General features: G+C 30.1%; 1 protein-coding gene across 1 annotated transcript; it reads left to right on the top strand.

Annotated features, from left to right (window-relative positions):
* Window positions 1-7,977: 7,977 nt before the first annotated feature.
* LOC114299294 (auxin response factor 1-like) lies at window positions 7,978-14,312 on the top strand. The gene is made up of 15 exons (XM_082899620.1): window positions 7,978-8,074; window positions 8,195-8,345; window positions 9,197-9,309; window positions 9,864-9,959; window positions 10,121-10,171; window positions 10,680-10,835; window positions 11,073-11,157; window positions 11,552-11,642; window positions 11,765-11,929; window positions 12,006-12,137; window positions 12,373-12,448; window positions 12,542-12,692; window positions 12,780-13,381; window positions 13,735-13,925; window positions 14,036-14,312. Exons 2-15 carry the CDS (start codon window positions 8,222-8,224, stop codon window positions 14,127-14,129), a joined length of 2,127 nt encoding a protein of 708 aa, XP_082755746.1. The 5' UTR covers window positions 7,978-8,074; window positions 8,195-8,221; the 3' UTR covers window positions 14,130-14,312.
* Window positions 14,313-14,521: the final 209 nt, after the last annotated feature.

The following is a 14,521-nucleotide window of genomic DNA, read 5'->3' as shown; positions in this document are numbered from 1 at the left end:
TTCACCTACTCAAACTGATTTTGAAGTTATTCTGCCTATTAATCTACAATTATTAACTCTTAGTAAACCTTTTATTTCAGATCTTAATAAACTCCAGGTTAAATTCAAATCTAAAGCAAATAAGTTAAAACGACAAACTTATAGAACTAATTATGATGAACACCAACAATAAAAAATTACCAAGAAATGGTATAAATTTATGAACGAAATCAACACTGAAATCTACTTCGTTGATTATTTAGAAAATTATTATCAAAAAGTCAATACCATTACTAAAACTAAATGGAAAACTTACTTCTGTTTCTTCCAGTCACTCTCCTTTAGAAACTATCCTCATTGAACATAAGGGTGTTGTAGTACATGCTTCTCCCTTTAAGCTTCCTAAAGATGAATCTGAAATCAAAAAAGTAATTGAACAAAATAATTATAATAATCAATGCTTAAAAACTATTGGTAATATATATAAATATTATATATAATATATAAATATATATATATATATTTAAGTAATATTTTTTATTTAAAATAATACAAATAAAATTTAAAAATTTTATGAAGTAGTCGAGCCGAGTTCGAGTTTTATTAATATTACCGAGCCAAGCCGAGTTTGAACTCAGTTACTTATCGAGCTGAACTCGAACTCAATAAACGAATTTGGTAAATAAACGAGCCATTTTCGAGTTTAACAAAATTCGACTCAACTTGACTCGTTTATAGCCCTAGAGACAAACAAGTGTTCAAGGTGTCAAAGTTAACGGCGATTGAGTTTGAGGGGGTTACTATGACATTGATAGTGTGTGAATCGCCTTTCTTGCATTCAATTATCTCCACCCGATGGGCATGCTTGTTAGCAGTTATGTCGTTTAGTCTTGGGATACATTGTCCCCAGACTATTTGGATGGATTGGATTTATATCCTATGTTTGTTTAGTCATGGGACTAGATGTCTGATTGGGTTATTTTTAGTGAATCCAATGTTTGGTTGGACGAACTAGATAAGAATAAATGTTCAAAAGACTATTTTACCCTTGTAATTTATAATTTTTATTTAATATATAATTTTAAATTTGAAATCTATAATTATAATTTATAATTTAACAACACTAAAAAAAAATTAATTTATAAGGCCATAATTTTTAATTTATTATTTTCAATTAAATTAAATTTATAATTTATATTTTTTATTTAATATATAATTTTAAATTAACAACACTAAAAAAATAATTTTATTTAATATATAAATTTAATTTTTTAACAACACTAAAAAAATTTAATTTATAAGGCCATAATTTATAATTTATTATTTTTAATTAAATTTAATTTATATTTTATATTTTTTATTTAATATATACTTTTAAATTAACAACACTAAAAAAATAATTTATAAATGTTCAAAAGACTATTTTACCCTTTTCCAATTGTTTATTAAATAATAGCATGAGGGTAAAATAGACATTTCATACATTAGTCTTATGGGATACCAATTCTATGGAAATAATCCCACCCCCTCCCCTAGGATACAATAATCCCTCATATGAGACTATTAGTCCCGGAGCAAAAAAATTGAACCAAACAATGGACTATTAGTCTGGAAGGACTAATAGTCCAATCCCATGACCCAATCATTCAAAACAAATACCACCTACATGTGTTCCAGGCAGCCTTTCATTCTCTTTCCTTGCGAATATTAAATTTTATAAAATGGTATAGAACTTAATTTAACAATAAAAAATCAAAAATATTTTCATAAAAAAGGAGAGAAAATTATATACTTAATAAGATTTTGTTAACCGGTGCCATAAATGCACTAAATAAGATTAATTCATCTCACTATTATAGAAAGTAAATAAAGGCAATAAATATATGATTTTAAATAATATGGTTTTTTTTCCCTCTCCTAACCATTTGTATATTTATCTTCATTTTATTTTTGGGTCTTGTTAAAGAAAGTAATTATTAGCTTTGCCTACTTTCATTAGTACGGGAAAGGGAATTTTTTTTTTAAGGTCTCTGATATTAAGATTTTATAGCATAAAGGACACTCAATATTTTCATAATGTCTAAGGTCCCTCAACATCGATCCAGAGAAAATTCGATTAAGAGAATTTCTCTAGACAAATCACAAAAAAAATTCCTAAGTTCTCTAGACATATCACAGAGAAAATTCCAAAGTTCTCTGGACATATCACAGAGAAAATTCCAATTCCAAATTTCTCTGTTTCTCTAGACACCTCACAGAAAAAAATTTAAATTTCTCTAGACATATCACAAAGAAAATTCCAAATTTCTTTGGACACATCATAGAGAAAATTTTACACATCACCGATACTAAATTTCTCTGGACACATCACAGAGAAAAGTTTACATATCACCCACACGAAATTTCTCTTGACACATTATAGAGAAATTTTACACATCTCCAATACCAAATTTCTCCAATTTCAAACCAGAGAAAATTGAAATTTCTCTGAATTCAAACTAGAGAAATTTTTTTCCTTTTCCTTTTCTTATTTCAACTTCTGTTTATTAACAATACTATTGTTGTTGACCATTACTCCATATCCAGTTTGTGCAACCATTTATGCATAAACTAATATTTCTACAAAACCCTTTAAAATGATATTATAATTAAACATTCAAAACTATAAGGACCAACCAACATTCCAATCCTTAGTGAGCATTTTGTGTTGTATGATTTTCCTACCTGGTTAGATATGGATAAACTGGGCCACCTTGATCTCGCACGTCTCTAAGCATCAAAAGAAATGAGTTGAACCCTTCAGATGAAGCCCCGCCTAAGATCTACAGTAGCAAGTTACTAAATGAATTCATGGTCCCAGCTTTGTTCACAACTGTAGATGCACATCTTGACCAGACAGATGTTGTGTTTTCTTGGCGGGATTGTCTTTTACTTTTGTGCATAACGATCGCTGCTTCTGCTTCGTGTATTGGATTGAATTTCTCTGGTTTGGACCAAAGAAATTCTTTGGTTTGAACTGAATTTTCTTTGGGTTGGTCCAGAGAAATTCTCTGATTTGGATTGAAATTTCTCTGGATTGATTTGAGAGACCTTAGACATTCTCTCCTTGGCATTTTATCAAACACCTTTTTTTGCTAAACCCATGTCCCTAGCTCTCAAATACATCTTTTTATGTGGATTTCTTCATTAAATGTTGTATGAAGATTTTAAGATTTAGTTTATTGAGATTAACAATAAAGAGAATGAAGAAGAAACAAGAAAAAAGTAAGAGAAGCAATGATGAATATTTTCCAGTTATGCTTGTGGATATGTAACCGATGCATTTTGTTTCTGCTTTCATATCTGCTATAATGCTTTATAAATCTTACAAGTGCTCTGCTTCTTGATATTTGTCCTCCGAGGGTAGTGATGTTTGTCGACGGAGAAATCTTCATCGGAGGACTAGTGATCGGAGGAACAACAATGAGGACTAGTGCTCTGTTTCATATAAATCTTGCTGTATAAGGCACTGTCAGGAATCTTCATATAAATCGACGATCTCCATCGACAAAGCTTTATAAATCTTGCTAGTGCGAATTCCTTCGTCGTAATGCCAATGAAGCTTTGAACAATGTTGCGGATGAAGAGGAGAGAGAGAGAGAGAGGAGTTGTTTCGTGCAAGAAGAGAGAGGAGAGAGAATGAAAGAGTGGGTGTTATATATAGGTATGAGTGAAGGACCTTAGATTACGAAAAAATTTATTGTGAACCTCTTCCATTAATAAAAGTTGGAGAGGGATGTTAGACCAATTTTCCCTACGGGAAATGTTGAATAAAAGTATAAATGAATTTAATGTTTTTCAAAAAACTAACAAATATGAAATTCTCTTTTATGTGGACAAAAATACCCCATTATTGGAATACGAAGTTGATGATACGCGTTTTTAACCATCACAGTGTAATGTTAAAAAATTAAAATTAAATAAAAATAAATAAAATTATCATGTGAGAGCCCAACAAATTTTTATGGTAAGTGGTTATTCAATTATCTTCAGTTTATTTTTAATTTTTAAATTTATGCACTGTATCTTTCATTATTTTTATAACAAGTTAATCCAAATTAGAAAGAATTTTATTTGGAAATTATTTTTGTTTGGTTGAAATTTCAAATTTTATTTTGAAAAATCTAAAATTAATTTAATAAAAGTAAATACAATAAAATGTTTTTTTGATTTTTTAAAAATATTTATTTATATACAAAAAAAGAAAAAAAATAAGAGAAAAGAAAAGATTAAATGGAAGGAAAACAACAAGGGTGTTTTGGTCTTATTATTAAAACAACTATTTAATTTAGACAATATTTAAATTTTTACAACTTCCTATACTAGGCAATATTTCCTTAACATATGCTCTTAGGGCACATGGTAACAAAAACCTTTATTTTTTTTATGATAAGTTCACCTCCCATCCATGTATTTGCAAATTAATTAATTAAATAGACATTCAAATATTATTTATAATTTTAAATATTTTATTTCCATATAAATATTAGTATTTTATTTTAAATTTTCCTTAAAATGAAAACAAACAAAAAATAGTGATTTTTTCGACTTGTTTTGATTTTTAATTTTTTTAAAAAAAATTTAAAAAATATAATTTGTAAATTTTTTTACACAAGACAGATCAAAAAAGTAAAAAAATTGATGTAATTTTTAAAAAAGATAACAAAAACAAAAAAATCCAAAAAATGTGACTTATTTAGCACTTTTTAAAGTCAAAAAATATATTATTTTTTGCACATACTTTATAAAAAATAAAAAAATCATCGGATCTTCCATCGGGTTGTCTAGTAATAACCAGAAGCTGGATCGTGTGAAAAAGAAAGGAGGCTTGGAACAACTAAGGCCTTGTAGTCAATTATAAGTTATTATACCCTTTTTTTTATTTTTTATGAGTGATATTATTAAAATCAATTAATTTCATGTGTTATTTATCTCTTTCATATATTTTTTTAATTATTAACTAATTATCTTATTACACATTATTAAATCTAAAAAATAAATATAAAAAGTGGATTTATATAGGATAATTTTTTTAAAGTATTTGATATTAGGATTTTATAAGATAAATGATATATAATATTTCTATAGTGGTTAAGGCTCTCAACATTTTCACAGAGAAATTTTGATCTCGACACAAAGAAATTTCTCTAATATGATATTTCTATGGTATGGTCACAGAGAAATTTCATCGAGGGATCTTAGTTATAAAAAAAAAAAAAAAAAATCTTAGACTTATCCTACTATACAAAGTCAAAGAGGGATATTTCACTAATTTTTTTTTAATTTTTTTAAAAAAATGTGAGAGATTGCTTATTTCCACTTTTCAAAAAACACTTTTCAGAAATTTCTATTTTCTTATTTTTCGTGTTTTTTTTTTTGTTTTTACTGAATTTTTTAATATTTTAAGCAATTTTTTTACTTTTTAGACAAGCTTAACATAAATACCTAAAAAGTAAAAAAATTGTAAAAAAAATCTTTTAAAAATTCACTAAATATCAAAAATATAAAAAAATACAAGAATTCAGTACATTTTTTATATTTTTATGTATTTATTAATTTGTTAAAATATTTTTTCACAAATTTTTTATTTTTTAGATACATTTAAGTAATGTACATCTAAAAAAATAAAAAAAATGTTTAAAGTTTAAAAAATATTCACCAAAAACAAAAAAAATACGAAAATTAAAAAAGTCAATTTTTTAAAAACTTAATTCAAAAAATTCAAACTAAACACACTGATATGACTCAAAATAAATTAAAAATTTTAAGCAATACAATGTCGTCACGTGCCTGTAAAACCCCGAGTGTACGGTGACCAAACAACCATCACACCACACCCCAGCACAGCAGCGACTCATCGTGCAGGACCTACCCCTGGCACCTGTAGTTTTAAATAGGGTAAATTAACTATGAAAATGAAATGCTATTGAACTTGGTTCCCATTTTTAGGATTTATTTTTTTAAAAATTAATTTTTTTTACTTTTTCTATTTTTATTTTTATTAATTTTTTAAAATATTTTTTAAATTTTTTAAATACACTTAACATGAATATATACTTAAAAAATATAATATTTGTGAAAAATCTCTTTAGAAAATTTATTAAATACCAAAAATATATAAAAAAAATAAGAATTCAACACATTTATCATATTCTTCTATATTTATTAATTTTTTTAAAAAAAAATTACAAAAATTTTACTATTTAGATACATCTAAATAAGGTGTATCTAAAAAAGTAAAAAAATTACTTAAAATTTTAAAATATTCACTAAAAACAAAAGAATATGAAAAACAAAAAATTTAATTTTTAAAAAAATTACAACCAAACACAATGATTTGTCTTTTTATAGTTTTATAAATTATATCAAGTTCCTTGAATTTCGAATTTCACAATAAATTGTTAATTTTATTAATAAATTAATAAATTAATTACTTATTTTTCATTATGTTATAAATCTATTTCAATTAATAATTCAAGTAAGCAGTTAAGAATTTTATTTTCTTAGTTAATTCTATTAAATTAATTTTTTTAATAAGATGATATTTATAATTTTAAGATAACTTATATTTTAAACAAATCTCAAGGGTTGTATTTATAAATAATAGTATCAAAACATATATCACATTGAGAACGACTATGTTACATACCCTTTAAAAAGTGTATATCATATATACTTTAGGGAAACTATATGTACATCGGAGTTGAAAAAAAAATTACAAACACATACGGATGCAAATGAAAAACTTTGGGAATACAAGTGTTACTTGCAGAACAGGAGTCCCTGCTGTGCTCAAAGCACAACAGTGACTGTGGTGCCTTCATTTGAAGTGTATTATGGCATTATTTTTATAATTTAAACTGTTTATTTTGTAGGGTTTGTTGAGTACTTTATGCCTACCAAAAATCATATTAATCAGATATCAATAACTATATGATTAAATTACATATTATTTATGTTATTTCTCAAAAGAAAAACTTATTATTTATTTTTTTGGTTATCGATCATATAGTTGTTGATATCCGATTAATATGATTTTTGATAGGCATGAAGTACTTAACAAATCCTACAAAATAACGGTTTGGATCATAAAAATAAGGTCATAATACACTTCAAACGGAGGCACCACAGTCACTGCTGTGCTTTGAGCACAGCAGTGACCCCTTATCTGTTACTTGCACCCCTCTATGTATTAATAATTTTTTTCCTAACTTCCATTTGCAAATTGTTCTCCCTATATTTTATAATTAAAGAAAAATAAAGATACAATTTCATACTTTCGAGTCCTGATTAAAAAAAAAAATCATAATCAAACACTACATAATATATTTATGATTAAAGATCTCATAAGTTACAATTAAAATAATATTATAACTAAAAATAATTAATCATATCTAACCAAAAAAAAAAAATAACATAATTAAAGGTGTATATATAGTAAAATCCTACACATTCCAATTACTCTCTTCATTTTAAAATATTAGTTTCTTATTTCATTTTTTATTATTCCAAAATATTAGTTAATTTTAAAAGATCAAGAACTAAAATAATATAAATTTCTTATTTTGTCATTTTTTTAAATTCATTAATACAAAAAGTATAATTATGACAGTTGAAGAATAATGCTATATGCATGAATTGATATATTAATTAGTGTACTAACAGATAATGTGACATAATTTTAGAAATTTTAAATATTTATAATTTGTATAATGGGTAGGATCAATAATAATGATATACAGAGTGTAGGCATATTAATTAATATATCAATTGATGTATATAACACTACTATTTTAAAAAATATATATTATAAAAAGGTAATTTTAAAAAATTAATTTTTTTAAAATGTAATAATTGAAAAAAAAAAAAAAAAAGGTTAAATTCCCAATGGGAGGAAGTGAGGGAGTAGAGTATATATATGTGATATATGTGATGATTACAAGCGTTAAAGCTAGTACTCATCAGACAGAGAGAGAGAGGAGAGGCGGTTTTGGAGAGAGAAAAAGAGTGTAGTAAGAGGAGGGGTAGTAGTGGGAGACAAAGGTGGTGAAGGAAGGTAAGCTCTGCAAAGTCCCACAGAGCACCTCTCTGGTGTCACACACACATCTGAAGGGTTCTTTCTTTTATCTTTTCTCTCCTCGCTCGTTTTCTTACCTCTCTCTATTCTCATTTTCAGAAAGAGAAAAAAGAAAAGAAAAAAGGGATGGCTTCTTCTGGAAATGATCGTGGGTCGTTGTCGAGCCACAAGGTGGAATTCGAAACCCAGAAAACGATTTGCCAGAACGACGGCTCTCTCACTCTCAACAACAACAACAATAACCAGCAAGGTGACGACTTGGGTCTCTTCTTCATTCACTCATTCTCATTGGGTTTATTTTATTTTATTTCATTTCATTTCATTCATTTTTCAATATGGTTTTCTGTTCTATAGTATGCATGAGGTAGGGACAGAATAGAGAGTTCATAGGCCAATTATTAATCGTAATTTCGAATTTCAATGATGGGACGTTTTAGTTTTTTTATTTTTATTTTTTCAGATATTTAAAAAATAATAATTGATGTTCGGTTTTTGAAATTTCAATGAAAATTGTGGGTTGTTTTGGTCTAGTTGAATCATTAATAGTTTTTGATCTTTGATATTCTTGGATTCAGTTTTTATCAGTTGAATTTTTCATGAGTCTTCTCTTGTGTAAAGGCTTGTAGTTATTGTTATAATGGTTATAATTTATAAGTGCCTTCAATGATAGAGAGTTCATAGGCCAATTATTAATAGTAATTTCGAATTTCAATGATGGGACGTTTTAGTTTTTTTATTTTGTCAGTTATTTAAAAAAATAATAATTGATGTTCGGTTTTTGAAATTTCAATGGAAATTGTGGGTTGTTTTGGTCTAGTTGAATCATTAATAGTTTTTGATCTTTGATATTCTTGGATTCAGTTTTTATCAGTTGAATTTTTCATGAGGAAATCTTCAAGCTCAGATTTCAATTCACTGTAATGTTTCTGATCTGTTGTATTGGAAAAACTAAAAGCCTTTTTAATTTTTTGTATTGTTTGTTTGCTTGTGTTATTTTTCTGTTTCCAGTCAATCCTCATGTCAATGAATGTAAAATTCATCCCAACATTGAATCAATTTTAATCATTCTCACTCAATCCTGAAATGGGTTCCCAATTTTAGGTGAAAAAGATGATTTGTCTATTCAACTATGGCACGCCTGCGCCGGGCCTCTGGTGAATGTCCCAAGCGCCGGTGATAAGGTGTTCTACTTCCCTCAAGGTCACATAGAGCAGGTTCTCTTCTCCTCTCTACCTAATTTCACTTTCGCATTAATGTAATTTCAGCTCATTTAGCAAAAGTCAACACAAAATCTTATCTCGTGCCTTAAATGTACCGCGGAAATGTAGTTACTGAATTTTGTCGCAATAAACATTTTTAGCAGAAATCGACACAAAATCTTATCCCATGCTTTAAATGCACCGTTCTTAGCAGAAATCGACACAAAATCTTATCCCGTGCTTTAAATGTACCGTGGAAATGTAGTTACTAAATTTTTGTCGTTACATATCGCGACAAGAGTGTAATAAAAACAGATTCTTCAATTGATTGCAGTTGGTTGAAGTCATTTTAAATTTGAAATAATGATCTTAAAGATAATTTGGACTATGCCCTTTGTGGTTAATGTGGAATTATCTCATGATGCATCCGTGTAAAATGTCATGCAAATAAATATTGGCTGAATTTACTATGATAGAACTGTGCCTTATTTGGTTTTAAATTTAATTAGAAAAATCATTTGGTTGTTTGGTGATATGAATTATGTGTTATAATTTGAATTTTGGTATAGGTTGAGGTATACACAAACCAAGATGGCAATGTGGAGATGCCAATCTACAATTTACCTTCTAAGATTCTCTGCAAGGTTGTCTATGCTCAGTTAAAGGTATGTTGCTTCGTTAGGCCTAAGTATCATTTTTACCATTTTGCTTTCTTTTTCTAATCTTCAAGTTAATGCAGATAGTATGTTATTTAGGCTTTTCCAGTATATGTGTATATAAGATTTTTTTTGGATGGTACTCGTGCTTATTAATTGTGGTTTTGCAGGCGGAACCTTACACAGATGAGGTGTTTGCGCAGATCACTTTGCTTCCAGAGGTAGAGATGGCCAATGAGATTTAAATTGGATTCAACTTATTGCACATACTTCGTTTTCTAAATCACTTTGTTCATTGAATCTTTAGAATGACATGTAACTATAAAGTTTAATTGCTTTCTAAAGAGTTTGGTATTTGTTAATGAGATCATTTGAAAATTCTAAGATACGTTATCAATTTTGAGATTATTGTGATTATTGCAACCCATATAGCAACTTGGGCATTGAAATGTTTCAGGAACCAAATGGATTGCTTTGTGTGTGTGTGTGTGATTTCTAAATGGTTATACAAAACATTTTCAATGTTGAATACATTTCCGATTTTGGTATTTGTAAACGAGCTTCTAAGATACATTATCAATTCTGACATTATTGTGATGATTGCAAATTGGGCATTGTAATGTTTGAGGAACCAAATAAATTGCTTGAATTTTTTAATTTTTTTCTTTTCTAAATGGTTATACAAAAAAATTTCTTGTTGAATATGGTTGGAGCTTTGAATCTTTGCAGCAAGAGGGGACTAGTCCAGAGAATGGAATAGCTGAATCTGTGCCTCAGAAAGTTAGGGCATACTCTTTCAAAAAGAGTCTCACTCCATCTGATACGAGCAAACATGGTGGACTCTCAATTCCTAAGCGATATGCTGATCAATGCTTTCCTCCTTTGGTTGGTATCTTTCTTATAATTTCATTCACCCATCTAAAAATCTTTGTATTAAGTTCATCTAGTCCGATCTTGTTGCTTTGATAAATTACCTTATTGAATGTGTTCAGTTTCATAATTAATTGTTCTTACGCAACAACGAACACCTAAAAGAAGAAAAAGATTTCATGTCAATCCTATCAGCATTTTGTGCAGATGACACTTGATTCTTCTAATTTTCAACTTCACTTGTTGCTGCAGGACTCGTCTCAGGAACCACCTGCACAGGAACTGGTGGCAAAGGACTTGCATGGGTCTGAATGGAGATTCCGCCATATATATCGTGGTATTAAGTTTATCTCTGAAAGTTTTTATATTTTATTTTTTAATTTTAAATTTTTTTGTTGATATTTTTGTCTTGGAGCTTAAGCACCAAAGAGTATTGGACTTACTGCTATCAATAGATCATTGTAGTGAATGTAATGTCAAGTTAATTTTGATTTCATGGGACAAGCAGAGTGGGTGTTTAGGCGTCCAAATAAATCAAAAAGGTTGTAGTTTGACATGACAGTGACCCATGATTTTTTTCCCCTTTCCTGTCGTTTCCTGTACACTTCTCATCTTTTATAGTTTTTAGGCATTTTTTTTGGGGGGTTTTATCTCATAATTATATTAAATCACATTCATTTTGAACTTGTTTTTATTTATTTATTTATTTTTATTTTTATGTATAAATGTAGGGCAGCCGAAGCGACACTTGATTACTAGTGGTTGGAGTGCATTTGTGAGTGCAAAGAAGCTTGTTGCCGGGGATGCCTGTATATTCCTGAGGTTCTCTCTCTCTCTCTTTCTCTCATATATATATATATATATTTTTTTTTAATTCTTAAAAGGGTTTCACAGGCAGTTGATCTTTTAGTTATAGTTGTTATGATACATTTCTTTTTTCATAGAGGAGAAAATGGAGAACTTTATGTCGGGTTCCGTCGTGCAACAACACGACAAACCAATATATCAGCATCTGTCCTATCCGGTCACAGCATGCAACATGGCATACTTGCCAGTGCCTTCCATGCCATTTCCACCGGAACAATGTTTACTGTGTATTACCGTCCATGGTAAGCTGATACTCAATTATGGGCATATAAGTGATATCAATCTCGAACCAAAAGCTGACCTACACATTGTCTGCAGGACAAGTCCTGTTGAATTTATAATCCCTCATGATCGATACATCAAATCCACCACTGAATATCAGTGTTCAGTAGGAACAAGATTCAGAATGCTGTTTGAAGGCGAAGATTGTGCCGAACAAAAGTGCTGCAGGTAAGTATTTGTGGGGTATTTGTCTTTCACAATAATAGATTTTGCCTCCCATTCTTGCTTATCCGAGTCATGGAATAGGATATTGATGTTAATGTCATTAAAACATTTTAGAACAATGAGCAGCAATAGTCAGGGACAACGTTAGCATGCTTTGATAAGTTAGTGCTACAATGGCAATAGATTTTTACATTTCTTGTTTCTTCTTCTATTAGCTGAATATAAGTTTATTAACCAGATTTTCAGGGACTATAGTTGGCATTGATAATGTTGACCGCCTTAGGTGGCCTGGTTCAGAGTGGAGATGTCTCCAGGTAAATGCATTCATGGTGTTTATAAATGTCCTAGCAACATATTGCTATGTATACACACGAGTATGCAGTCGTTTACGTATTCTTCCTTTTTAGGTGCAATGGGATTCCCCGTCTCATGACCCTTTTTGCCCTCAAAGGATTTCTCCTTGGAGCATCGAACCCATGGTGGAGAAGTACACTTCCCTTCTTCCACATCAAAAGAGGGCATGCCCTTTGGACCCATCAACTCTTCAGTTTCCTGTTGGTAAGCAGTTAATGATAACTCAAGCTTTATTGTTTATATCATCCTCTGCTATACAAATGATCAAATTCTTTTTCCCCAAATCCCAAGGCTCATTGCAGGGTTCAGTTGAGCATAAATTGAAAAGACATTCAGGGGTCTTGCAAGGTCAAGAAATCAGAGCCATAGGTGCTCGTGAACAGGGCTCATTAGGGAAGCCCATTTTATCCCCTTTATTTCCCCAACCAAATCCTATTTGGCACCACCGGCAAGTTGGATATGAACCGTTTTGTCACTCTCATGCCAACACAATTTCAATTCCTAGTGGAAATCCTCCTAGTCCGACGCTTGCTTACCGGCCTCCAACATTTACTTTCCCACAAACCAAGACCACTGAGGTGAGTACAAGCTTCTCTATCCCAAAAGTCAAGTCTACTAGTTCTGCGCATCAAGACTGGAATGAAGAGAAGAAGGATGAGATTAAAGCTCCAATGGGCAAACCAAACGGCAGTGACAAATACATGCTTTTTGGAGTTAATATATTTAGTCGTCCTCTGGAGCTCCATTCACAGCAAGTTGTCTCTTCAGTGGTCTCCCAGTCTGGCATTTCTGAAACTATTCAAGTCTCCGAGCCATCTAAGAGTGTTTCAGGCTGCCTTCCAGAGAAACAATGCGAGAACTGTTGTCCCATTGCTAACCGGAGTTGCACAAAGGTAGTTTCTCTTTAATCTATTCAGCTAAAGCTGTGTTTGGATTATAGATTTGGAAAGGGAAGAGAAAAGGCGAATTCCTTTTCCTTTTCCTTTCCAAATTCTTATCCAAATCTATGATCCAAATACAGCCAAGTGTTTGAAAAACTCCATTCTGATAAAGAACCATTCTCTGATGATTTTTCATTAATGTTGTTGGTAAAGTTCTGTGATCAGTTCAATGCCGTGTCCTTAAGAATCAACCTTAAATGCTATTTTCTCAAAGTTTCTTACTTTCACATAATGCAGTTAGATTGGATTGACTAATGCAAAAATGATTTTGATTTTGAGATATTGTAAGGCATTTTCCTTTCCAGGTACTGAAGCTTGGAACTGCTCTTGGAAGATCAGTGGACCTCACACGTTATGATGGGTACAATGAACTCATTCGTGAGCTTGACCAAATGTTTGATTTCAATGGGACATTGATCGACATGAGTAGTGGCTGGCATGTAACCTATATAGACGGTGAAGGGGACATGATGCTGGTTAGAGATTGCCCGTGGATGTTAAGTACCAAAATCCCACATAGCTTTTTAAAACTAATTTTTAAAATTACTTGGTGTTAGAGCTGCAAATATTGTAATGTACTAAGTCTTTGTGTCGTCTTTAATGCAGAGAATTTCGGGCTGTGGTGCGCAAGATGTTGATCTGTCCAAAGGAATCTGTTGAAGAATTGGATCGGAGCTCACCAAATGCACCATCATCATAAATTCTACTTGTCAAGGTTACTCTCATCGTCTGCAGAGTGAAAAGTGTCGCAGAGGTGGTCTAAATACATAGTCATATAAATAAAGAACGGTATACAATAAATCTATGTGGCTATAAGGTGTCTATGAAATAGTTGGAGTTTTATTATGACTTGGAGGTTTTATTTAGCTAAAAAGACTTAACAGTGCCGTACAATATACATGTTTTTTTTTATATAATGTAACTGAGTAAAGAAGTTTCTAAGGCCTCGTTTGGCAAGTGGTTTTTTTAGTCAAAAAGTCAAAAAGTCAAAAAGTCACTAAAAAATCAAAAAGCTAACAACCCATACCAAAAGATCAAAGATTATGTTTTCTTTCTACTTTTTGTGCATCTTTTCGTAAAAAACCAAAAAGT

Source organism: Camellia sinensis, chromosome 12, assembly GCF_055761805.1.
Source record: "Camellia sinensis isolate YWXY chromosome 12, ASM5576180v1, whole genome shotgun sequence".
NCBI lineage: Eukaryota > Viridiplantae > Streptophyta > Magnoliopsida > Ericales > Theaceae > Camellia > Camellia sinensis.
The sequence above is the reverse complement of the archived record's forward strand: the minus strand, read 5'-3'. Positions and strand labels throughout refer to the sequence as shown.